This window comes from Dama dama, chromosome 5 (genome assembly GCF_033118175.1).
Source record: "Dama dama isolate Ldn47 chromosome 5, ASM3311817v1, whole genome shotgun sequence".
NCBI classification, from domain to species: Eukaryota; Metazoa; Chordata; class Mammalia; order Artiodactyla; family Cervidae; genus Dama; species Dama dama.
The window spans coordinates 87,947,346-87,973,686 of record NC_083685.1 but is presented as its reverse complement, the minus strand read 5'-3'; the positions used below and the strand labels follow the sequence as shown (position 1 = coordinate 87,973,686).

Here is a 26,341-nt window from a genome sequence, read left to right as displayed (position 1 = left end):
ACTGTACTTCTAGGGAAGTCCCGCTCTCAGCCTGATCTTAACACAGCCTTTTTTCTTCTTCACCATTTTCTTCTTCATCATTTCAAGTCTCTGTTTCCATCTCATTTCCTCAGAGACCTTCCTTTATCACTGTATCTAAAAGACCCTATTTCTGCTTTCTTCATGTTTATTTTGCTTATTAACATTCATTTCCTACTTAGAATATAAATTTCATGAGGATAATTACTGTGTCCTATTTACTGCTGTAACGTCCACACTTAAGAGTAGTTTGGCCCAAAGAAGCTACCTAACTAGTATTTATTGAAGGAATATATGGATAATGCCTTCTCTATGGTAGATGCTCAGGAGATATTTTGTTGAATTAAGACTTAAGTTTATTGACTTGAGATACAACTATGGGGTATTGTTACTGCATTTGTCTACGTGACTGAAGACCTCTGACTTGGGAGAGTGGAAAATTCTAGATTCTTTTAAAATTCTTTGATTGAGTGTTGGGAAAGGATAGAAAGGATAGAGGAGCAAGGCATAGGTAGATTACTGTCATAGAAGTACTGAGGCCTAGGGCAAAATACGAAGTTTTAGGACATCAGTAAGAGATCTAGAAGTGTTGGGGAATTTAACATGAAGAGTATGGGGAGGGGATTTTCCTTGCCTTTTTGTATTTGATGACTCACCATAAGTCAGATAGAGCTACAGCACGGTCTTCAGCTTGCTGTGTTCTGGAAGCTGACGTGATTCAGGTTAGGTTCTTTTTTTTTTTCCCATTTATTTTTATTAGTTGGAGGCTAATTACTTTACAGTATTGTAGTGGTTTTTGCCACACATTGACATGAATCACTCATGGATTTACATGTGTTCCCCATCCTGAACCCCCCCTTCCACCTCAGGTTAGGTTCTGGTCATTTGCCTAGGAAGTGAGGCTGTATGGGTGGGGTGGGCGACTGAGGATTGGAATGGTTGGCAGGGAGAAGGGGAGTAGAGATTTAGGGTGAAGAGGGGAGAAAGAAGACTGAACCAGATCCTTAACCAAAGAGTGAGCTGAAATTCCAGAATTGATTTTACCTTCCAGGCATGTCTAGGCAATGTCTTTGGGAGGCCATTTTTTGGTATAGTCTATCCAACTGAAGCACACAGTAGCACATTTTAAGAAACCTTACATCAAAAAATACTGTTGAATTAAATAGTTATTTTAATGGAAAAAAGGGAGTTCGTGCTAGAGAATTTCACACTTAAAATAGTAGTTAACTTTCTTTTCCCTTAGGAATTTAGTGAATAAAGGCATATAAAAAATGGTTTAGTGTATTTATTTAAAGCTTAAAAACATATCTAATTTGACTGTTTTAAGCTGTTGCACTCAAGTAAGGGCTTCCTCCAGAGGCATGGACTTCTTGTGTGTTATTATTTATCCCCTTTATCAGTCATTGTTAGCATTAACAAAGCACAAAGCCTCTCAAACAAAAGGGCAGTGAGTGGCCTTTAAATTTTTTTTCTTAGAACTGACGTGCTGCTTTCACCGATTATAATCTTAGATACTGCAAATCATGTACCCTGTAATTGAAAACTGATCATTCATGTAAAAATTATCTTCTGTAGGAGAAATGTCTCTATTGACCTGAATTTACTAAGTGTGAGTTGAGATTGGGTCAAGTTCTGGTCCCAAAAGCTGATCATGACCTTGGGTGAGTCACTTAACATCTGGACTGTCAGGGAAATGGGGACAGGTGAGATGCTAGGGTAGAACTCAGTGTTTCTTAACTAGGGGTATATATCAGAGAGGCCAACCTTTTATTCCAGACTACTGAATCAGGTGTAGGCATTCATTTCAGCATTGTTAAACTTGCTGGGTAAAACTTGCTGGTAAGCGTTTCTTAGTCCCCCAAAACACGGAGGACTAAAGACTTATTCTTGTTGCTAAAAATATTCAGCAAAATATTTTCAGTTCCATTCATGTATGAACAGAAATCTTACTTTGATTTTAGTCTTTTAGAACAGAACTCAAAACTGAAATTGTGATTGGCCTGCTTTTATTTCAAGTTTTGTAGAATTCATGAGGGTGGTTGAGTTTAGAGTTGGGGATTAAGTAGCCACTAGGGGGCCCCCTCCGGTGAGATATAAAGTTTTCATTGATTCTTGCTGATGAGTCTTCCAAATACCAGGTAAAGTCATTCATTTATCTACTGAGCTTTATTTTACCAGTTAGTTTTCTGGAAAGCTCGGTTTCTTTTTATCTTATGCTCTGATTTTGAATCTTAATATAAATTTACAGTAACAGAAGTGATAGATGATCTGCAGCACTTAATATGTACTTGTCAGAGCTCCTGTGGCAAGGATACCTGATGGCATGTAGACCACCTGGCGTAGAACACTTCTTTAAGTTAGTTACTTTGCATGGGACATTACTGCTTGGGTAGCAGGTAGAACTGGGAGTTCAGTTCTTTTATAGAAAGTTTAAAAAGCCCCTTTAAGTGTTAAGCTAATTTTAATTTCTTTTTACTCACTTTCATATATGCTAAGTTTGCTGTACTGTGATGAGAATTGTTACTTGTGCTTTGTAGACTCTGGAAGGGAAGAGTCATCTGGGCCTTTTGAGTCTTAAAAGCACCTATTGGAAGAGTAAGACACTTGTGCCTAGACTGAGAATTTCTCCCCTTTATGACTGATATATTCATGTGAACACATTACTGTTACTATTCAGGAGAAATTTCTGCTTTAAAAATGTCTCAGCCATTATAGAACTAACTCTACATTCCAGGACTGCATATGTAGCCTGGGTTCCTCCTGGGAACGTAGATGAGGAATCTTGAAGACAAAGCTCTTTTCCAAAGGAACACAGTCTAAGCACAAATATACTCTGTGTGTAAAAAGCCAAGTTGGTTTTCCATTATGCTATACATATTGAGATACTATGATCAAGGCATGCTCCTGAGACAGTAAACATGGATAGTAATGCATTAGGAAGAAATGAAGCTGTTCTCCCAAGCAAGGCTTGTGGGAAGAACGTGAGCACATAATGTTGCATATACTGTCTCTCCCTGTTGCAGGTCGAGTTGTGTTTAGAGTGCATCGAATGGGCCAAATCAGAGAAGAGAACTTTCTTACGCCAAGCTTTGGAGGTATGTGCCTGCGTTAGTGCTGATTTCAGGTCTCTAGACGTTTGACAGACTGTGAACATGAGTAGCACCATCCTGATCAAAAGTATTTTCAGCAGCTGTGTATTATCCGTGCACCCAAAATGATGGGTAGTAGACCTGCTCATGAGAATTGCTCTGGTTGAAGCTTTGGTACCGACCTGCTGCTTGGCTCAGAAAAGTAAGCAGCAACATGGTTTAGTTACTGGCTGTAATAGGAGATAATATCATGGGCTAGATGATTTTTTTTTTTAGGCTGAATTTGATGCTATCATCAGGACTTGAATATTCAGCAGTAACAGTTTTGTGACTGTCAATCTTTGATTTCTTTCTTTGGCTTTTTTTCTCCCCTTTCCATCAGTCAATGCCTTTTCTCTTTCCTAGGCAAGACTGGTGTCTTTGTACTTTGATACCAAGAGGTACCAGGAAGCATTGCATTTGGGTAAGTAAGCTGGTGGAAGCTAGTAAAGTGTCTTAGCTGGCTCTGTGTATGTGAGTGTGCACCCGCGCTCGGTCATATCTGAGTCTTTGTGACCCCATGGACAGTAGCCCACCAGGCTCGTCTGTCCATGGAATTTTCCATGCAAGAATACTGGAGCAGCTTGCCATTTCCTCCTCCATCTCAGCTGGCTAAATGAATGTATTCTGAACCTGGGTACTCTTATTAGTTATGTATTAATAATTTATATTCTGCCTATATCTTAGAAGATTTAAAGTGGCTTACAGTTACTGAATCTGTCATGGAAAAGTGGCATTTAGAAGTTCTAAGAAACTGTCTGTCAACGTTAGGGAACAAAAGGGTGGAACTGCAAGTATTTATTGACCGTTACACTTACTATATCTGTTTATCATTAAAATCAGTTTTAAAAATAAAAAAATTAACTGGATGTAAATACATATAGGAAACCTGAAATGGGCCAACTAAAGGCTTCTTTTGGCCTTTAAACACCCTTAAATCTTTGCTTGCTGCATTTTAAAAAATTAATGGATATAACTGGACTATTTTCTCCAGGTAGAAGAACATGACTTTCATGATCTATTAAGTTGAAAAATTGCCAGTATGTAATTCTTATCCTGCAGAAGTGCTATTTTCATATGGTTCTAACAAGTAGCATTAAAAGAAAAAAAACTGCTTTAACAGAGATATAATTCACAGACCATAAAATTCACCCTTTAACAGTGTACAGCCAGTGATTTTTAGTCTGTTCACAAAGTTGGGCAGCTGTCACCACTATCTGATTTCAGAACATTTTCATCACCCTAGAAAGTAACCTTGTATCCATCAGTTGTCACTCCTGTTAATCCCCCATTCCTCCTCTGTGTGCCCACATCCCAGGGCAGTCACTAATTAGTTTTGCCTCTGTAGATTTGCCTAGTCTGGACATTTCATGTAATGGAACCACACAGTGTATGGTCTTTGTGATTGGCTTCTTTCTCTAGCATGTTTTCAGCATTCATCTATGTTGTAGCATATAGCAGTGCTTCATTCCTTTTTATTGCTAAATAAGATTCCATTGTACCATATTATCCCTTCATCAGGTTGATGGACACTGAGATTGTTTCCACTTTTTGGCTATTATGAATACTGCTATAAACAGGTTTTATGTGGACATGGTTTTCTTTCAGGTATATACCCAGGAGTAGAATTCCTGGCATATAGTGACTCTCTTTAGCTTTTGAGGAACAGCCAAACTGCTTTTTATTTTTTTTCAAACTGCTTTTTAAAGTGGCCACACCATTTTACATTCTCACCAGCAATGTATGAGGAGAGTTCCAATTTCCCCACATCCTCACCAACACTTGATATTGTCAGTGTTTTTAACTTTAGCCATCTTAGTGGGTGTGAAGTAGTATCTCATTTTGGTTTTGATTTACATTTCCCTAATGACTAAATTAATGATGTTGAGCCTGGGGAAGGAGGAATATTTGGAGAACATTAGTATATCCTAATCTCTTTGCTTTCCCCACCAGCCCTAGTGCCTCATGTTTCTTATGCAGTCTTAGGATTATTGGACAGGAATAGAGTGAGATCAGGTGCTTGTCTGAACTGGATAAGTAATTTCAGCATTTTCTGGGTGGGGATTCCTCCTTTATTTGAATCTTAGGAGTAAGCTCATAGGATTCTTGGCTGTGATGTCTTTTGTATGCAGAAAGGCTTCAAAGAGATCTGTGTTTCTCTTTTGGAAGACAACACCTTAGTAGAAAATTTAAATCTTGTAAATAGATAACCTCTTTTTGAGTTCAGGCAGGTTTCTTTATCCTGAGTGTTCTTTTAAGGGTGAGAGAGGGAAATAGTATGGTATTAAAGTATTAAGATTATGGCTAACAAAGAGGTATCTGTGTTTTCTTTCTCTAGGTTCTCAGTTGCTTCGGGAGTTGAAAAAGATGGATGACAAAGCCCTTTTGGTGGAAGTACAGCTTTTAGAAAGCAAAACCTACCATGCCCTGAGCAACCTGCCAAAAGCCCGAGCTGCCTTAACCTCTGCTCGAACCACAGCAAATGCCATTTACTGCCCCCCTAAATTGCAGGCCACCTTGGATATGCAGTCAGGTAACACCCTTAGAAACTCATGGGATGTTTTCTTAAAGCTCATCTTACCTTACAGGTGGAAGGAATGGGGAGTTGGAGCTGAAGAATAAAATTGGCTGTTTTGGCTGAGGCTTCCTCAGGGAAACCGGTTGGAAGGTTATCCCTCTAACTAGCTGACCCCCTTACTCTTCACTTGCTGTGAACTGCCTAAATTATATTAAGAACTTGCTTATCTGTGGTTGACTGGGCAACCTGATTGTTGGCACCAGCGTCCTAGAGAGGTCTCACTTAAGGTTTTAAAAAGATCTTCCTTCTCTTCCATCTTTGTCAGTTACTCAGGATGGTGGCACTTCTTTCCCGGACTGGACTAACCCACCTCTCTTGACAGTTGGAGACCTCTGTAAAGCATGCTAGACTTTTCTAAAGGACCTCATATCAAGGCTGAGGAAAGGACCCCAGCCCCACCCCCTACCCCTCAGGAGAGTGTAGTGAATTGCCTTCTTACGGAGTGTGGGAATTGGGCTGGGAGGCCATGGATTGGGAGTAGGATACTTGTAGTCAGCAGCTTTTATTAGTTATGACTTATTATTATTATTGAAGGGGTGTTGGGGGTTGGAGGCAGAGAACTAGTTTAAGCCTTGGTGTTACCTCTTTGCACTCTCTGTTTTCACATAAAACTGTCAGAGGGAGATAACAGCTGCTGTGCTTGCCTCTTAGGTGTCGTAAATGTCACTTGGCATGTGTTGTCATTCAGGGAAAGAGCAGAAGCTCTAGAAAATGACTTTTCTAGGTTGAAATGTTAGTTTTGCGAATTTCTAGCTGTGTGATTGGGCAAGTTACTTAATTATCTTTAGTTCATCTGAAAAATGGTGATGATAATTGTACCTCCTTACAGGATGGTGGTGCGGAGTAAATGAGATGGTGAATGTAAGCTTTTATCACAGGACCTTGCTTTGACCAAAATTGACACTTTCTTTAAGCCACTGCTGTTCATTATGCTCTTTCTTCATGGTCAGGAGATGAACTTGCATCATATTTCTCAGAGCAGATGGAGGCCGTTTTTATGTGCACCTTCTTTATTTCTCTTTCCTCCCTAGAATTTGTATCAGTGTCTGTTTTTACCTGTTACCAAGTGTGATCCTTCTACCTGCCTTTATAAGTTTTCAGTTTTCCAATTCTAAGTCCAGTTTTTCGTCTCCACTTGGATCTTCCTCAGTCTTTGAACTACCCCAGCTGAAAAATCACAGTCCTTTGTCCTTTTAAAATTGCTGTCTTCTCCTTTTCTGTCAAGCTTATTGGAAAAGCTGGAAGAATATCATTACTTTGGTGTCTTTTTTGATTCCTTGCAAGAGAGTTAATCCCCTGTAATCTCTGACTTCTGTGGAGATGGGACACTGTTGGACACTGCAGCCTTCTTTGACAGCAGTGTCTTCTAGGTCCTCCCTTGACTGATTGTCCTCGTCTCTTCCCTCTGTTGTCTCTCCAGTGTGGGTGTTCCTCAGTGTTGTTTTCTTAGTTCTTGTCTCTTCCTGGTCTCCCCTTTTCCTGTCTCGTCTCATACTCTTCCATGGCTTTAGTTGCCCCGTAACACACAAATGGTCTCCTCACCTAGATTTCTGGCAGCTTCTCTGTTCTGAATTCCATACCTAAATGTTCTGTAGATCTGAATCTCAACACATCAAAACCCAAAATTATTATCTAACTCTTCCCCTCACACTATTCTTTTCTGCATTTCCTATTTTTGTTAGTGGTGTAATTACTGACTTCGGAGTGATTTGGATTCCCTTCCTCTTCTTCTCCCTTCACATCCAGTCAGTCACCAGATGAGGTTGAGTCTGTCTCCACATCTGCCTTTTCTTTTCCATCTCTACAGTCACTGCTGTCATGATGCCATTGGACCTCTGGCATGGTCTTTTCACTACTCTAAACGTCCCTATCACTTCCCAATCCATCTTGCTTACTGGTCTCATTTTTTTGGAAACACAAATCTGATCATGTAAATCCAGTGACTCTGCATTATCCTCTTTAACAGTGCATTCTAAGGGAAGGCACTCTTTTCACGCTTATCTTTGGTTTCAGTCCTAGTCACCGAATGACTTCCCGTGTTCCTGCTGTTGTGTATTCTCTGCTTGGAGTTCCCCTTTCCATCTTGTCCCTTTGACAAAGTCTCATGCATCCTTCTAGATCCAGCTTGCATGTCTCCTTTATAAACCCTCATGAGTGCCTTCTTCACTTTGGACTTCCCTGTGGAGTGTATATTCTTTGGTACGTATTATGATACTAATCTCCTTGTGTCTGTTTTGATGACTGTGGTGAGACTGTGAGCTGCTTCAGCACCTTATTCATATTTATTTCCTCTATAACAGCTATATCAGTGCTTGGCAAATGGTGGACCCATGTTAATATTGGTGTTGAATGAGTAACAGGCTACTTTTTTGTTTATTTTTAAAATAATGTCCTATACCAGTTGCGATGGTTATAGTCCTCATGTGGTCTACATTTGCTCATGTATTTGAGAATGCAGTATACCAGTTCTTGGGCCTTATTTTACTTTTTTTTTTTTTTTAATACCAGTCTTACTTTTCGTCTGGTCTATTCTGGCTTTGGACGGGGAGGAAAGGAAAAATGGGCATTTGTCTCATTGAATTTGGCAGTGTTAGTAGTAGTTTGTTGGATATTTCTGAGGGAAGTCTCCTTGGCTACAGAGGAGGCTGGGTTTTCTCCAGGCCTCTGTGTGCTTACTTGCTCAGTCATATCCGACTCTTTGCGACCCCATGGACTGTTTCTAGCCAGGCTCCTCTGTCCATGGGGATTCTCCAGGCAAGAATACTGGAGTGGGTTGCCATGCCCTTCTCCACGGGATCTTCCCAACCAAGGGATTGAACCCAGGTCTCCCTCATTGCAAGCAGATTCTTTACTGTCTGAGCCAGCAGGCAAGTCCCCAGGCCTCTATAGTTAAGTATAAGGGCCTGATTGCTATGGCTGCTAAACGGGAGGCTTTCTGGGAAAATAAAAGCCCTGGGTATGGCACATACCACTCAGTAGTGGTTATCAAGTGGAAGTTCCCAACTGGTGTGCCAGGCACACAGGAATATGACAGGTGGGTGTGAAACATGGACCCCCTGGGGGCATGTATGAGCAGTTTCATCCTTTTACTCCAGAATACTGAGTACTTTCTTCTGTACCTTGCTGTGAAAAAGTTGGGAAGTCCTGAGGTAGACACATGGATGGGGCTGAGGCAGGCTTAGAACTGATACAGAGAATCTTAGGCTTAGATGTCTTTCAAGCTAGAAAGTACTATTTTTCATGTCATCCCAAGTGATAGCATAGGTTGGTAATAATTGCAGGTTCAGTCAAAGTTAGGCTTATTGGGAGCAACCCAGCTTCTAAACAGCAGAGAATTGGTTAGATAAAGTATGTAGCATATCAACCTAAAGAAATACTGCTTAACTATTTACAGTTAAGTTCATAAATTTGGCATTACGTGAAATTCATGTATTGACTGCATCACAGCAAAAGTACATCTATAAAATTGTAAATGACCAATATCTGGAATGAGACTATATAAGAGGTTGGATTTCTTTTTTTCCCTCTCATGAAAGCTGCTTACATTTAAAAATGTCAAGCTTAGAAAAGTTATCAGAAAGAAATGGTTGATGTTATTAAAACCAGTAATTTGGGCAGAGCAGGGAGAGATGTTTGGGTCATCTTTCTGACTTGTGAAGATAATGTCATGGAGAGTGAACATGGCCTTGTCTAGAGGTTCCAAAGGGTAGTGGGACTGCTGTGGCGATGAGACGCATGAGGACCATATGTGGTTTTTAGGATCCCCTTTAGTTGGGTCTCTGACTCGTTTAGAATTAATATTGGTAGATGACGTTGAACTGGGGAGTTCAAAGCCCTGGGTTCTAGATGGCAGTGGCTTTGGGCAGGTCTCTTATTCTTCCCTGACCACATCAACAAGTAGATGAAGTTGGGATAGATTTTTGAGGCCCTTTCCAGCTGTGATATTTTATGGTTTTGTTACTTCATATGGTTCTTAACACTTTTCTTTTCAATGCCCAGGTATTATCCATGCAGCAGAGGAGAAGGATTGGAAAACTGCATACTCATATTTCTATGAGGCTTTCGAGGGTTATGATTCCATCGATAGCCCCAAGGCCATCACATCTCTGAAGTATATGTTGCTGTGCAAAATCATGCTGAACACGTAGGTGCACGTTAACTTGGGGGTATGAGCACTCAGGTCCTTGGTCTGAGATTTTCTGCCGTGGCAGGATAACTTGGGCAGGTAGATTGGCCAGTTACAGAAGCAGTGGCTGCCACCTTGTGGGGTACTTAAGGTGGAGTGGGAGGATCAGAACTAATCCTAGAGCACTCTTCCTCGTCTTTTAGAACTGGGGAGACAGATTTGAGAAATAGCCTTCCCAGCCCCTCTGAGTGTTCTCCTTACCCTGCATTTCTGTCTAGAGAGTTGCTGAGCACTGGACAGAGGGCCAGGAAATGGCTTATAGACCAGCACCAGCCACTAGGCCCCCCGGAATGGGGGGGTTAAAGGAGAGGTGAGGGAAAGGTTTGAAAAAGGGTGACAGCGGCGAGTGTGACAGCTCGATGTTTTATAAAGAGTTCTACAGAATTTTTCCACGTTTCTTTTTTGGGAATACATGAGATACTGACTGGAATTCTTTTTTGGATCTTGGGATTAAACAGAACTTGTGTTTTTAAAAGATCTGTTATACTGGGATTTGACCTATAAAGTCATTTTGCCTCCTGGATTTATTACTTTTGGTAGGTTCAGCATAGCTTTTTTTGTTTTTTTGGCCACGCCGTGAAGCTTGTGGGATATTTCCCCAACCAGGAGTTGAACCTGGGGCCACAGCAGTGAAATTAGGACTCCGAGTCCTAATTATTGGACTGCCAGAGAAGTCCCACTGTGGCTTTCTTTTTTAAGTTGAGTTTTTCTGCTTTTCAGCAGGGAGCCCAGAGTGGAGAAAGCCTAGCTTCTATGGTGTCAAGGGCATATGGATTTAGGGGTGGGGGCTGATTACCTCTGTGGGCAGAGTCTTTTCACAGAAGAAGAAATTTGCCTAAACATATACTTAGAAACATAGCATCCTAGAGCAATTGACCAAGTCTGTCTTTTTTTTCTAGCCCAGAAGATGTCCAGGCTTTGGTGAGCGGGAAGCTTGCACTTCGGTATGCAGGGAGGCAGGTAGGGGATGCTTTGACTGCAGTTCTGATCTCTGCTCACTCTGAGGCAGTGTGTGGTCAGTCACGGTGTTGACTGATACCGTACCCTTCAGGTCGTCATTCTACTTTTCATTCTGCCCTCCCCTGCTTATGTGCATCAAGCTCCTTTAGTATAATTCCTGTAGTGTTAGTTCTGGGCCTGAAAAGTCATTGTTTGGTGCTCTTGTGGGTATCAGGTGGTTTGAGGGACTTAACTCAGAATTGAACTGTAGCATTTATAGGGGGTTAGGTTGCATTTGGCTTCAACCAGAAAGTATATCTCCTATGAGCTGGGCTTGAAAATTTAATGTATGGAATAATATTCTCCAAGACAGTGGAGCCGGGTAAGGTCTGGTGCACATGTCCTTCAGAGAGGTTGGATTGCCTGGTGCAGAAACTAGGATTGGATGGCTCACTTAAGGGCTTCTCACATCCATACCTTCCCACTCATTTACTGAGTTTGGGTGTGGTCATGAAGAGACCTTTGGTGGTTGGTAGCCCTGTGTGAGATGCCTTTTATGCCTGAGGAGGTAAGAGTGCCCTGTGTAAAGGTGATGTCTCAGATGTGTGCATCATCACTTTGTATTTTGCTTGATTATCACTGGGAAGTAAAAGTAGTCATTCTAGATTTTGAGTGAGTTGTCTCTAAACAACAGAAATGTTGGCCATCTCACTGTATCTTTGACGGAATGTTCATTGCAGATGATCTTTTCCATCTATACAAATGGCCCTAATTGACTTTTCATCAGAAGAAGTGTCAGATCAGTTCCTCGTTTTGACTAAAACGATATATTACCGTAGTGAAAGACTCACTGTCATATCTAGCATTAGAGTTAAGGAGGTGGGCCAAGAGAGGTCAAGTGTCCAGAACACAAGGGCAGGTAGCTGGTACTGGTGAAGTCAGACTTGGAGCTTGGGTTATCTGGCTCTGAGTTTCAGGCTGTTCTCATCATTTTTCGGTCTGTAGGACAGATGCTGGAAACAGACTCTACTAACGATGAGTTTTGCATCGTTTTAAAGGTAGAAGACACTACCTTCCTTGTTTACTTACAGAGGCTGGTACCAGAGGAGTTCTTTCTTGTTCTTTGTACCTTGATGACAGCTTTCAAGCAGGAGTCAGGCCCACCTCTCAGATGATGAATGTTGTAGATTTCTTGCTGAGTGCAGGCTTACTAGCTTGATCAGGTGTCTTGTATAACCAGATTAGAGGTTGCCCCTCAACCTTTGATTATACCTTCATCACTCTGGGGTTTTAACATTCAGTGTAATATGTAGAGTTTTGATGCCTCAGTCCTAATGAAAGTAAATCTTGGCCTGAGTCCTGCACCAAACCCAGCAGAGTGAGTTTTGGTAAAGCACAAGGTGTGATCAAGTCTCAGGGCAGGAAGGCATCTGGGGGTGTAGGTAGGGGTAGGGAGTCTTGGAGGAGGGGGAAGAATTCACACCTCTCTGGCCATTTTCCCTTTCAGCTTCTCATGTTTGGAGAATGCTTTATCAAAGCCTCTCTTTTTCGAAAAACTTTGTACTTCCTAATATCTTCACATCACTTCCGCTTTTGGAGGGAAACTGGTTGGCACACAGTGGTATTCCATTCCTCTGGCTTTTCTTCCCAGGCCTCTGGAGAAGAAAAGTCACGGGGCAGGTTCTTCCTTACAGCCAGGAGTTGTGTGGATGTATCATGTTTCTTATGACCTGTGGAGATGTGAGTGTGTGGAATAGATCACTGTCACTATTTTTCTCTTTATTCTTAGACAGAAGCATTAAAGTGTGTGGCTCAGGCGAGCAAGAACAGATCACTGGCAGATTTTGAAAAGGTAAGCATGGCATTGGGTTGGTAGGGAACCAGGTGGAGGGGAGGGGCATTTAAGTACTTTAAATTTTTTTTCATCTTTAAATGCTTACAGTTTCACAAGAAGTTGTAAAGATAGTACAAAGTGATCTCACGTCCCATTCACTGAGTTTTCCCCAATGGTTACATCTTAAATATAGTACAGTATCAAAACCAAGAAGTAGAGACTTCCTTGGTGGTCCAGTGGCCAAGACTCCCAATGCAGGGGGTTCAGGGGGCCCAGGTTCCATCCCTGGTCAGGGAACTAGATCTGTGCCATAACAAAGACCCAGTGCAGCTAACATAAACAAGTAAACATTAAGAAACCCAAAGTTAACAACTCTTCTCCCCACCCCCAAGAAGTAGTCAAGCACTTTTGTACAGTGAAACTTGAGTTGTGAGATCTCATTTATATAGAGTACCTTTCAGTTTCAAAAAGTTTTGTCATCCTTCTTGCACTTGATTTTTCACAACAAACTTGTTACCTGCAATTTATGCTTGGGGAAGCTGGGATTTAAAGAGAAGGCCTGAGTCACACGCTAACTTGCGTCAGGGTCTGACATAGGCAGCATGCGACATGGTCGTAGATGTTCCTTCAGCTCCAGAAACGCCAGGTTTGCCTCTCCTCTGTGGACATCAGTTTTGATGTGTGCATCTGGGCTGAAAGACTCTTCCTTAGGATGAAGTTCTAGGCTTACTTAGCCTCCTGTGCCTTTCAATGTTTGCGAAGGTTTGGAAAGGGAGAAAGACCTGTCTAAGCAGTAGGGTGAGACTTATACTTTTCTGAGTCTCCTTCCTGTTAATGTGAGTATAAAGAGCAACTTAATAAAAACAAACCTAGATCCAGGAAGAAAAATAGAAACTAGACATTGTGGCTCTCTGACTGTCCCCAAGGTCCATCATCTTCCTTGAGATTTCTTGTCAATTTCATTTCCTTACTTGGCTTGATTTGCTTGCTTCCTTTAACACTTTATAGCATAGCTGAAATGAGGCGGGATACTGAAGAATATTACTAAGGATAAATAGACTACATGCATGAATAAACAAAGAGTCTAGATCATTTTATCCCCAAATTTGGATGAACATTTCTAGCAGGGATTAAAAAAAAGGACCGTGATCAGGTATTTGGGAAACATTAGGACTAACACAATTAGAAAGGGACCTTGTTTTCTGGCACCTGCAGCTATATTATGCTGATGTTTCTTATAAAACCCCAAGAGCTAGCTGTGGAATTCAGCATTTCCCATTATTTAACATCAGCATTGCCTCGCTCCCACTGCCTTGGAGGCTGTATTTGTTCTGTGAAACACATTGAGAACTGCTTGTGTAGTGAATTCGGCTTGTAAGCCGAGCTGCTTGTGGTGCTTGCATGGTTTGAGTGGTCAGTGTGAGGCTTTCAGACAGAAACATGGTGCCTAGGGTAGGCTCCTTCTTTCATTTCTTCGTGTTCCTTGTCTTCTGCCTTCATGGCAGTTCCTTCATTTCTCCAAACCCTCCAGACCTCTTGGGTCACGTGTGTAATTACAGGGGCCAGCACACTCCTTAGGAAGCCGCAAGTAGTGTGACTTTCAGTCCTCTGTGCCCATCTCTGCTGTCTCGGCAGGCCCTGACAGACTACCGGGCAGAGCTCCGGGACGACCCCATCATCAGCACACACCTGGCCAAGCTGTATGATAACTTACTGGAACAGAACCTGATCCGGGTCATCGAGCCCTTTTCCCGAGTACAGGTATGAACCTCCTGCGGACTCCCGCTCTTCTCTGGTGGGAGGGGGTTTCTGGCTCAGCTTCCTCCCTGTCACCCCCTCCCTTCCCACACTCATCCAGATGGGAACTCCCTACCAAGGGTGTGCCTGGGAGTAGGCAGGAGACTCCCTAAGAGCTTGGGATTTTTATGACAGGGAACGAGAGCTGAGGAGAGGGGTGCTGTGGGGTGGAGGCTGGTGAGGTCCTGTTTGTTTTCGGTGCAGTCTCTTCCCCGCTCTTGCAGTCACCGTGCCTGTGGGAGATGCTGTCTCTTCTGGGCATGTGGGACAGGAGTGTGGTCATTGTAATGACGCAGGGTAGGCAGATGGACCAGGCACGGCTAAAGAGGATCTGGCCCTGACATTCAGCCAGGATCCAAGATAGAGCACTACCCTCATCCCAGTATTAGAGGCAAAAGTAAACCTTTCCCTGTTGGTGTCTTTTTACCTTTCCTTTTAGATTGAACACATATCTAGCCTCATCAAACTCTCCAAGGTAAGAGTCCTGAGCTTGTCTGGAGGGTAGGGATGGGGAAGGGCGCGCGTGGAGGGGCTGCCGTTGACACCTACCAGGCCTTATTGCAAAGCTCCCCAGCCTGCTGCTCAGTGGGGCCTGGGGGCTGTGGGCTCAGAGTGGAGCCGCACTGTTGCTGTTTCAGGCCGTTTGTCCTAAGACCCTTTTATGCAAGACTTTTGTGTCACTGTGCTGTCAGTAGATGGATGATCCCTAATCATGTGCTTTGATTTTAGGCCGACGTGGAAAGGAAATTATCACAGATGATTCTTGACAAGAAATTTCATGGTGAGTAGGAGCCATACGGGTGAGGGGGCTGGTGGAGGTGATGAAGTGGTGAAGAGGCATCGTGCTCTTGTTGACTTTGAACGACGATGCTCCGTTGTTTCCCTTGGTGGTGCCCTGGGATCCTTGCCCCCCTCATCCCTGTGATGAGTGCGTATAATAAACACACACAAATAGAACAGGAGGGTGATTTCTGTTGCCCCTTCTTTCTGGAGAAAAGTGAGGCAGCTAGGGAGCGGGCTGCATCTCCAGTGCTTGTGTGTCTAATCCTTGCTTTTACCTGGGTTCGCTTGTGTTTCCTGCAGGGATCTTGGACCAGGGGGAGGGTGTCTTGATTATTTTCGATGAACCCCCAGTAGATAAAACGTATGAAGCTGCTCTGGAAACAATTCAGAACATGAGTAAAGTAGTGGATTCCCTCTACAACAAAGCCAAGAAGCTGACATAGGTGAGTGCTGGTGCCGGGTCCGGCCCGGGCAGCGCTGTCTTCTGCCTGCTGAGACTGAACGCCTCCCGGTGGCCTCGCGGGCGGCTTCCCCGATTGACACTGCTCTGTCTTCTCTTGCAGAGTTGGATCTGTAGCGGTCCTTTGGAGAGTGTGTGTGGCGGGAGAGTGAAACCTTTGGGGAAAATGCTAGGAGATTCTTTTTTCTTTCTGTTCTACTTTTCGCTCGGAAAGTTTTTAAATCCTCATTTGGTGCATCTGTATTCCAGCCGATAGGTGTGCCAGTTTTCATGTAATCTTTACTGGCCCGACTTGGGAGTGGGGAAATTGCTTAAAAAAAAAAGAAAAAGAAAAAAAAAAAGTTATTCTGAATAAAAGGAAAAAGGCTTACACTACCTAAAGCTGTGGCTCTCTGCCTCCCGGGAGAGGGCCGCCAAGCCAGGCGCTCCACCAGCCACCGGGGCTCCTAACCCACCCGCTGGGCGTCACCTTGCCTCCTCTTCCGAATTGGGTGTTTGCCTGACCATCAAAGCAGCGACTTTTTATTCTGTTTGTACCGAACCAAAACAAACAACTGTGTATAGACTGCTCTTTTCTTTTTTATTTGAAAATGAGGCGTTTCGGTGTTCTGTCCCCTGCCATACGGCCCGTCCGCCCGCCCTTCCCCAACAGTGGCCCCAGCAGACTGGCCGAAGGTCCCGCCGCCGCCACCGCAGCAGCAGCAGCGCCTGCACGGCTCCGCTCGACCCGGGAAGGAATGGGACGTGGCCGGGAGCTCGTGGCCACACGGGGAGCAGTGTGGGCCCTCAGGGGCCTGCTGTGCATGTGGCTCTTTTTAACACAGTAAACTAGATTAGACGTCAGTGTTTTAATTGCCCCCCTCCTCTGCTCTTTTCTGTCTCTCCCTCTTCCCCTCTACCCCCGTGCGCCCCTCCCCCCCACCCCAGATGACCACCCCATGTCTCCCTTCCTTCCTCCTCTCCCCACAGGGGAGTTAGGCTGTCTGAAACCCTTCAGCTTCTCTTCCCGTCCCACCGCTCCTCTCCTGCTGTCAGATGGATTTATTCCTTTTTAAAACAGTGAACGTTGGAAATGAGACTGTGGGGTGTGGGTTTTTTTCTCCCCCCTCTCAATTTTCGTTGTTGGGTTTTTGAGCAACCTCATGTCCCCCTCCCAGGGAGCGTCTTTATTTGCCTCTTAGAAATGGGACGGATGGGAGGTAGAGCACTGTTCTCCGCATGCTTTGTCTTACGATGAGATTATATAGCAAGGCTTTAATGCCATTTGGGCAGGTAAGCTTCTGCGCCTCTGTTGTGCTCAGCTGTATTCTCTTCCTCTCATTTCCTCTCTCCCCTCTTTTTTCCTCTCCCCCTCCTCCTGCCTCCTTCCTTCCTGCTGCCTTCCTGTTATCTTTCTTTCCCTTTCTCAGATTATCCTTCCAGGTTTTCGTAATAAATTTATATTTTGTAAAAGGATTTTGTTGTACCAGGTTTTGCATCCTCACTGAATCTGACTGGCTTTTATTTTCCTCTCCAAAATCAGGTTTTTGTTCTCACCATCTTTCCCCATCATGTCCAGTCACTGTTTTGGTTTTGGCACCATCAATATCAAATGTACAAACGGTTCTTGCTAACCAACACCAGGTATATCTGATGTTCAGATGAGTTCCAATAAAAACAATTTTTTTTTTTTTCAAAAAGTGTCCTTTCTTGAGTGCTGGAGGGCTCCTGATCAAGTCCAGACAGGTCAATGTAGCCCTCGAGACTGGACAGAGCTCTGCTGTCTCAAATGTGCTTCATGGGAGACCTTTAGAGCCAGGGTGAAGTGGCGGCCTTTGGGTGAGAATGCTGGTCTGTGAGGTCTGAAATGGGGATGGGGGCTCAGTTACCTGTTTTTTCAAGGCCTCGTGGTCCAGTGAGGACATGGGGTTTGGGTTGTAACATCCTCTGTTTCCTCACCTGCACATCAAGCATGGTGCTTCCTCCACGGGTAATTGCGACGGGAGGGGTACATGCAGGTAACAGAAGGGCAGGTGCCTGGAGAATCCTGGCATTCAGTTGTGGTTTAGTTTTAGTTTTTTTGGATCTTGTTCAAAAGCATTGATTTTCATCCTGCTCCTCAGACTCCTGTGGGACTCTGGGGCCACTGGGAGGAAGGGGTGGGCTCTAGCTGCCAACTCCAGCCCGAGCCACTCTCTGTCATGTTTCAGTATGGTGTCTCTGTGTATAGTTGTACTTGAGGAGGAGTTGTGCTTCAATAAAGGGCTTTAAAACTCTCCCCAAGGACCCAGGCCCAGAGCCAGGGGTGGGCAGTCCAGGAGCTCAGAGCCTGTCCTCTGCTCCCTCAGCATGTCTGCTGACTTCTCTAGACCTGTGCTGCCCAGGGTGTGGCTGCCGGCCCCGTGCGGCTGGTGAGCCCTTGGAAATGTGGCTCGTTCAAACTGGGGTGTCTTGCAAAAGTAAACAAATGAGAATACTTTGAAGAAGGTGAAAAAAATGAAAAATTCATTGCTCAACTTCCTTTTCACATATGTTGAAATATTTTGAGCATTGATTAGGTTACATAAAATACACTATTAAAATTCACCTGTTCCTTTCACTTTTTAAATGTGGCTGCTAGAAAATACTGAATTAACTCTGTGGCTTGTGTTTGTGGCTCACATTACTACTGCTGTTTTTCAGACAGTGCTGCCCTAGACCTTGCAGGACTGCTTCCTTTCCCAGGCCTCGATAAGCTGCATCCAGGCGCAGCTGAGTGTGGGGTGGCCCATGGGCTAGCCTGGGCCTGGCTCCCTCACTTAGGGGCCCTTTCTGGCACTAGGCTTCATGGTGCCAGGGCTTCCTTGTGTGTTAATGAGATATTGATGGCGTTGGGAGTGGCGGCTGAGGCCCTTGGCTCCGAAACCCTGCTGCAGGCTAGAGTTATGTAATCTGTGCTGCCCAGAAGGGCCACTAGATGCTGCTCTGTGATGCCTGAGAGAACAAAGCACGACTTCCTCAGGAGCCAGGGCTCAGCCCGGCTTTATTCGGAACCTTTTCGGGGGCTGGCCGACTGGGGCGTTGACCTCCCTTCCTTGGGAAGGGGGCATGCAGAGCATGGGAACGCTCCAGGAAATCCTAGCTCAGCAGCGCATGTACCAAGCGGGCTGGCCCTTCCGGCAGCTAGAGACAGACTATAGGATAAAGAGGCTGATGGATGGGGGTGGGATCTGGAGAGCTTCCCTGCAGTTCTCTGGTGAAGAGCGGGAAGAAAACAGCTGTGCATCATTCATCTGGGTCTGCCTCCTGGGTCCTGGATTCTGCCGTTTTGGGCAGATGGTTGCTCTTCCCTTTCTTTGCATTTGGAGCAGTGATGGGAGCTTGAGGAGGGTGGTGGTGGTGGGCTGGGTGAGCAGAGTGGCGTGGTGTCTCAAAACACAGCGGGCATGACGGGTGGACAGTGTTCTAGGTTCTTTGGTCACAACAGCCAGTGTGCTGGCAGCGCCATCCCATTCATGCCCTGTTGCACACACGACTTTCACCTCTGACAAGCGTGAGGAGGTTGGGATAGTTCTGCCAAGAGCTCTTTTTGAAGGTAGTAGGTAAGGGCTGACTGGGCGAAGGCAAGAGTGGACCTGAGAGCAGCCAGGCTGGAAAAGGCCCAGGCCAGCGCGAGCTTCCATCATGGTTTGGGAAATGGGATGGAGTGAAGTGGAACTGCGCACCATGAACTGGAATAGTTAGAATTGAAATCTGCAGGTACAGGTAGCAGGATGGGTCCAGATAGTTCTAAGGGGTGGATTATAGGCTTAGAAATCTAAGCATATTTGGGGAAGTGGAAAGCATGCATTTCCTGCTTAACCATCCATAATCTGAAAGGGACACAGGAAAAGCAATGTGGTCATGGGTCAAGTCAGGAGCAGGGCCTCCACTAGGGGCAGAATGAAAATAGGCTGGGGTCCAGCTTTGCCTGAGAAAGTCATCGGACCAGGGACTCGGAGGAGACTGATGCTCAGAGCTCCTTCTATAGAGCACAGCTCCATTTGAAAAGCAGGTAGGGGCTGTACCTTACTTGAGGAATGTTCAGAGTGAGGGGCACACCAAGCTAAGGGCTGACCTTTACCGTCTAAGTTAAAACCACAGCTGCTGTGGATGTTTCTAAGGCGCGCCACAGGAAGTAGCCGGAGTCCCGAGCATTGCATTCCCACTGTATGGCCACCCAGGCCATTACCAACAGAGAAACCTCTGGGTAGTACTTTAGCAAATTCTAGTACTTTCTGATGATGTAGCATTGTGAGTGACACCAGATTTTAGTACTGCTCAGGGCAGTAGGCAGAGCTGACACAGGTTGTTGGGGTGGTCTGGGCATCAGGGGATGGCGTATTCTCTGGACTGCTACTTCCTCCTTAGGTTAAGAAGTGGTAATTGGAATTAGGATATGGTTTAAGTGTCTCCTTTCCCAGGTTAGTGGTCAAATCTGAGTCAATCTCCAGAACCAAACTAAAAGAATAAGTGAAGAAGAGCCTTTGTGAAGGATTCTTGTTCTTTGTGAAAAGAAAAGTTATCAGAACCAGAATTTGATTCAGAATTCAATAATTTTAGGAGCACCGAGTCTTCCAATTATACCCGCTTAGCATGAAAAATATTTAACTCGGCAGATCAGAGGCTGGTTGAAGCAGGTACTTCAGTTGTACTATAACAGATAAAGAGGGCCAGGGGAAATTCTGAGGTCACATTCAGGATGGGCTGAATACGAATGGGCTCAGAGCTTCAGGGTCCTGTCCAGGTGTAGGGGAAGGCGAGTCGCTCCGTGGGACGGCCCAGAGCAGCCTACGCCTCTGGCCTGTATTTCTGAGACTTACCTGGGCGGTGGGCATTGAGCCGGGACGGGACAACGGAGGTCCCGGAGGGAAAAGCACTCTGAAGCCTTGGGACAGTCCCCGCCGGATGCGCGTGGCACCGGGGCCTCCCCCCTCCCCGCCTTTGCTCCCTGAGCGCCCTAGCTTCGGTCCCCGGGGTCTCAGGCGTTAAATGGAAGGAGGCTGCTCCGGTCCCCGCCTCGGTGGACTGTTTCTCAGGCGGCTCGGGGCGCGGATGCGGCCAAGGGTGCCCCCGCCGTCCACAGCTGCGGACGCCGCGGCGGGAACAAAGGCAGCACGTGTCTGGGCGGGGCGGCGGGCGGGGTCGCTCCCCGGCCCCGCCCCGGCCCTCCCGGTCCAGCGCTCCCCACCCGCCCGAGCTCAGCTGCGCGGTGAGCTCGCGAGTCTCACGCGGCCGGGCTGCTGCTGGCGCGGCAGCGCCGAGCGGGCGGTGAGGAGTGCGGGGAGGGGGGCGGCCCCGCGGGGCGGGGCGGGAGGTGCCGCCCGAGTCCGGGTCCTGGATGGGGCGCGGCGAGTAGAGAGGCGCCCGGGGCTCGCGGCCGCGTCGCTGCCCGCACCGCGCGCCGCTCGTGGTGAGCACGGCGGCGGCCCCGGCTCCCGGGTGAGACCAGGCCCGGCCGGCGCGTGGGCCGCGCGCGCGCGCCCGAGAGGGAGGCCGCTGAGGTGCGCGCCGGGGCGGGCGCGGGCGCGGCGGCGGCGGCGAAGGCGGCCGAGCGGGGGGCGGGGCCGCGGCGCCTGCAGAACCTTGGACAGAAGCTCCCGAGCCGCCGCCGCCGCGCGCGAGCCCCGCCGAGCCCCGGGACCGCGGCGCTGAGCCGCGGCGCGCATTGCGGAAGGTGCGGAGCGCCGGAGCCACCTGCTCGGTAAGCCTGCCCCTCGGGCCGCCCGCTGCCCCCGGGGGGCCGGGGCCGCGGCCGCGCGCCGTGTCTAGGCGGGGTCCCCGGCCGCCTCCGCCGGCGCCCGGGCCCCCGCGCTGCCATGCGGACCGCGGCGGGAGCGGGTGCCGGTGCCGCAGTGGAGAGGCCGGGGTTGCGGCTCGGGGACGCGGGCGGGGCCGTGTCAACCGGGGAAGGCCCCGGGCGCGGGGCCGGGGCCGGGGCCGCCGAGGCCGGGGCGGAGGAGCGCGGCGCGAGCCCCGCCTGATGCTGAGAACCATCTTGTTTTCCCCCCACAGATCCGGAGGGGCGGCACGCGACCTCGGGAGCGCCCCCGCCTCCCTCTGGCCGCCGCGGGCTCGGTGAGCTTCTTCCCTCCAGCCGGCAGGCTGGGCGCGCAGGGGCGCGGGTCCCCGCCCGGCGCGCAGAGGCACCATGGGCACGGTGCTGTCCCTGTCCCCCAGCTACCGGAAGGCCACGCTGTTTGAGGATGGCGCGGCCACGGTGGGCCACTACACGGCCGTGCAGAACAGCAAGAACGCCAAGGACAAGAACCTGAAGCGGCACTCCATCATCTCCGTGCTGCCGTGGAAGAGGATCGTGGCCGTGTCGGCCAAGAAGAAGAACTCCAAGAAGGTGCAGCCCAACAGCAGCTACCAGAACAACATCACGCACCTCAACAATGAGAACCTGAAGAAGTCGCTGTCGTGCGCCAACCTGTCCACGTTCGCCCAGCCCCCGCCGGCCCAGCCGCCCGCCCCCCCTGCCAGCCAGCTCTCGGGTTCGCAGACCGGGGTCTCCTCGTCCGTCAAGAAGGCCCCGCACCCTGCCGTCAGCTCCGCAGGGACGCCCAAACGGGTCATCGTCCAGGCGTCCACCAGCGAGCTGCTGCGCTGCCTGGGCGAGTTTCTCTGTCGCCGGTGCTACCGCCTGAAGCACCTGTCCCCCACGGACCCTGTGCTCTGGCTGCGCAGCGTGGACCGCTCGCTGCTGCTGCAGGGCTGGCAGGACCAGGGCTTCATCACGCCGGCCAACGTGGTCTTCCTCTACATGCTCTGCCGGGATGTCATCTCCTCCGAGGTGGGTTCCGACCACGAGCTCCAGGCGGTCCTGCTGACCTGCCTGTACCTCTCCTACTCCTACATGGGCAACGAGATCTCCTATCCGCTCAAGCCCTTCCTGGTGGAGAGCTGCAAGGAGGCCTTTTGGGACCGCTGCCTCTCCGTCATCAACCTCATGAGCTCCAAGATGCTGCAGATCAACGCTGACCCCCACTACTTCACGCAGGTGTTCTCCGACCTGAAGAATGAGAGCGGCCAGGAGGACAAGAAGCGGCTCCTCCTCGGGCTGGACCGGTGAGCCCGCTAGCCTGCATCATGGCTCAAGGATTCAATTCATTTTTAAAAATTTATTCTTAAATCAGATTTTGTGTACAGTATGTGTCTAGCAAAGCCACCAAGGGCCTCTCCCTTCCCACCTCCCCTCCTTGGGGTTTTCCTCCGCCCTGCCAAGAACTCTGGGCGCTTCTGAACTCCCGAACCTTGTGCAACATTCAGAAGATGTATTCAGAGCCACTCCAGCCCCTGACCTCTCACTCCGGGGAACTGAAAGGACTGACCGGCCTCTGCCGCCTGTGCCCTTGCTGGACCAAGGCAGGGAAGGCGGCCCACAGCCAGGCAGCCCAGGGAGGAATGGGAGTTTTTGGTTGGAGGCCATTTTCTGGCTCCTGTTTTGGGTCGTCTGTTCTCCCAGAGGCTCCTGGAGCCGGCCACCTGGACTGCGCTGCACGTGGGCTCAGGAGGCCGAACGCCCGTGGCCCTGGGACAGCCTCTTCAATCGAGGGGAAGCCGGCCTGGTGCGAAGATCATGTCCTCTTAATTTGGCCATGCACGACCCTGGTTTGCTCTTTTTTCTTTTTTAGGGAGAAGGGCTTTCCTTTGTGGAGACATGGAACCGCCCCCACACCCCCTCCTCCAAACCTCCCCTCCTTCGTCCCCCACCCCCAGTCCTGTTGGTAGTGTTGGTTAATGAGCTGGTTTGACTCACTAAGTTTGTTCATTTTGGGTCCCGGCTCCCAAGGGGTGGGGTGATGCCAGGGACAACTCCTTTCTTGGGTGAATTTTTCATTTGAATCATGCAGCTTAGTCATCCCGTGGCGAAGGCCAGGGCAGCTGCAGGTGCCCATTGTCAACAGCCTGCCTCCCGGGCAGGTGGGGCTGCCATGCCTGGGACTGAGCCGGTGCCCATCGGCTCAGGCTCCTGCTGATGCCCATGACATTTGCCCTGCGGAGCTGCAGGGGTTGGGGCGGGGGTGATGTCAGGGATCAGGGTGATGTGGTAATGATGCACCCCTCCCCTCACCCCCTGTTGATTTAAAGCTGTTTCCAAACAGTTGAGTCTCTCCTGAAGACGAAGCCTTGTCCCGAAAGGCCCAGTGAGACAGCTGGATCTTGGAGACAATTACGAGCCGGGAGCTGAACTCCTGACTGCCTGCTGATTCTCCCACTGATCATTGCAGCTGCTTGTTTGGGTCTCCACCTTCAACCCCAGTGGCTGTAAAAACCCATGATGTGTCACTTCATTTTCTTTCTGATTCTCCCAGATCGGTGGCTGGGGGCTTGGGAGAGAACCCAGAGAAGGGAGCTAGTCGCCTGTGATCCCTCTGGCTTTGGGGAACAAAGACTGATGTGAAGGCCCACAGAGAATTCTCTCTTCCAGTCTCAACCCCCCAAGAGGGGCTGGAAGGGGAGGTTGGGGGTGGGGGAGGCAGGGGGCCGTTTTACATAGGATTAGCTTCCAGGTGGCTGCCATTTCAGCACAAGCACTACTGAAATTCACATAAAAAAGAGAAAGCTGTGAAACTGAGGTCCCGATTTAATAGGCCCGGCGTCGAGCCTGCGGGCCCCGTGGTGCTCGCGAGAACGAGGGCTTGCCCCAAGCTGGGAGTATGGGCCTCAGCTGCGCCCCGAGGCTCACGCTGAGCTGCTCCCAGCACCGCCGGCCAGATTTACCTGCCGCAGGGCTGGAAGGAACCCGCGGCTGCCGGCGGGGACCTCGCGTGCAGCGCTTCTTCTCCGCGGGAGTTGTCACACAGCCTGTCTGTGTAGATCCTGCTGCCGTGTGTGACCTGAGGTAGGCGGCCGGTGGGGGCGTCGGGGCCCCGGCGGCAAGCGAGGGTGGGGGGGAGGGTGGTGTCGGGGGGGCTAAGTGTCAAGAGCCGGGACCCGGGGTCTGGAGTTGCTCCTTCGTGGGCCTTGCCGGGCCTGAAACTGCGGGAAGGCGCACCCGCGGGATTCCAGTTTTGTGTGTTTCCTTCTCTCTCTCCATATTTATTTTTTTAATTTATGGAGGCGGTGCAAATTTCAGGAATGGTTGGGGACTAAAGAAAGAACTCTCTAGTTCCATCCATGTGAAGCCTGGCGAGGTCTCCTCCTCTGCACTGGTCATCAGCATTGTGTAAAGAAACTGATATACTTGAGTGTGCAAGCAATGAACCCATTTGACATGCTGCTATGAAGACTACTTTTAGAACAATTAAAAAAAAAAAAGGAAAAAACTAACCTACAAAAAAAAACCCACCCTTTATTCTTTAATTGTTGCTTTTACAGTGATATTGTGCATGCAAACCAGGAGCATTTTGTGTCTTAAGAAAAATAATCTTAGAACAGATGGCTGTGAAAATTACACCCGTGCACAGAACAAGTCACAGGAATAATAGTTCAGGATTTGGTTTTTCTCTTTTCTCCTGTAAAACCTGAAGGGTTGATATATTCTTTCCATGCAGTTATTAGAACTTAGTTTTGTTCTAGCAGTTGTTAAACTTGCAATGAAAAGGAAATGTGCCATTTTTTTTTTCCACTTGGAACTATTCTTAGCTGTATATTTGAAACTGCTAATTACACACGTGCGATGTATGTTGGTTTTTTAGTGCAATTTCTTCTGTAGCTATTCTTTGACCAAACTGTGGGTATTGCTAATATTAATTTATATTTGTCTCATTTTTGTATGTATGCGTAGCGTGTTTGTAAGTATGTGTGGTTTATAATCTGACAAGGTCATGAAGCTCAGTTTGGCTGTAATTTAATTCCCCTCCCCTTATTTTTATTTATTTTTGTACTGTGCTGATTAAATAAAATGCACTGACCATCCATTACACAGACCATTTTTTGTGGGCACATCCTTCAAGAGCAGGTTGGGGGCTCGCTCGTTTTTATAAAGGATTCCTGTGCTCAGAACATAATTGGATTGCAGTGTGGGGGAGGGGAGGAGGGCAGGATTAGGGGAGAAGGCTTAACAATTGTGTTCACGGTTAAGGTGATTAAGAAAGAAGCCCGGGTGAAGTCAGCTTGGGTTTCTTGGCGTGGCCAGGGCAGGAGTTGGTCTCCCAAGGCCCAGGACCTCCGACCAGGGAGAGTCAGGCCCAGGCATGGCCTGGTGAGGGCTGGGCCCCGGGTGTGTGGGGCCAGGCTCTGCCTGTAGCCCACTGCCCGGAGGTCCCGAGGCTAGCAGGAGCCGGCTGGGTCCGTGTGGTTCAGCGCGGCCAGCCTAGCTCTGCGCAGGTTTCCAAAGGAGCAAACTCCAGCTCCCAGATAAGCAGCCTCCCCAGCCCCTAACTGTGGCAAGGCTGGGGCCCCCTACCGGTTGTATTGCCATCGGTTTGTGCTCCCTCTTGCCACCAGCCTGAGCCTTGGAGACCTGGTGTGTTGGTCTCAGTTCTCCCCGGGCTCGGGGCCTGGCAGGCTGGAGCTGCCCTGGGCCTTGGGCGGCACCTGTGCAGGTTGTGCCTTTGAAGCTGGCAGCCTTGCGATCGGGGCGCCTTGTCTTCTGAGTCAGAAGCCGTCGTTGCGTGCTCCGGCCAGTGACCGGGGGTTGGGAGCGTCCTCTGGCTGCAGCACCCTGGGGTGC

General features: G+C 48.2%; 2 protein-coding genes across 3 annotated transcripts in view; both read left to right on the top strand.

Moving 5' to 3' along the window:
- PSMD11 (proteasome 26S subunit, non-ATPase 11) overlaps nucleotides 1-17,402 on the top strand; it is a 28,204-nt gene extending 10,802 nt beyond the window's left edge. The window contains exons 4-14 of the mRNA XM_061142816.1: nucleotides 3,042-3,113; nucleotides 3,513-3,570; nucleotides 5,485-5,679; nucleotides 9,724-9,868; nucleotides 10,810-10,870; nucleotides 12,639-12,701; nucleotides 14,319-14,444; nucleotides 14,920-14,955; nucleotides 15,210-15,261; nucleotides 15,564-15,706; nucleotides 15,827-17,402. Coding sequence (XP_060998799.1) covers nucleotides 3,042-3,113; nucleotides 3,513-3,570; nucleotides 5,485-5,679; nucleotides 9,724-9,868; nucleotides 10,810-10,870; nucleotides 12,639-12,701; nucleotides 14,319-14,444; nucleotides 14,920-14,955; nucleotides 15,210-15,261; nucleotides 15,564-15,706 — 951 coding nt within the window. The 3' untranslated portion in view covers nucleotides 15,827-17,402. The remainder of the gene's footprint in view (nucleotides 1-3,041; nucleotides 3,114-3,512; nucleotides 3,571-5,484; nucleotides 5,680-9,723; nucleotides 9,869-10,809; nucleotides 10,871-12,638; nucleotides 12,702-14,318; nucleotides 14,445-14,919; nucleotides 14,956-15,209; nucleotides 15,262-15,563; nucleotides 15,707-15,826) is intronic.
- A 4,333-nt stretch (nucleotides 17,403-21,735) lies between these two features.
- Nucleotides 21,736-26,341, top strand: part of CDK5R1 (cyclin dependent kinase 5 regulatory subunit 1) — a 50,778-nt gene continuing 46,172 nt past the window's right edge. The window contains exon 1 of one of the 2 annotated variants that reach the window (XR_009692934.1): nucleotides 21,736-24,568. Coding sequence is in view for 1 of the 2 variants with exons in the window: in XM_061142814.1 (XP_060998797.1) it covers nucleotides 21,872-22,795 (924 nt within the window). In the remaining variant the exon portion in view is untranslated. Of the gene's footprint in view, nucleotides 25,587-26,341 lie in introns of those variants that run through there. The other variant, XM_061142814.1, reaches the window with a different exon arrangement.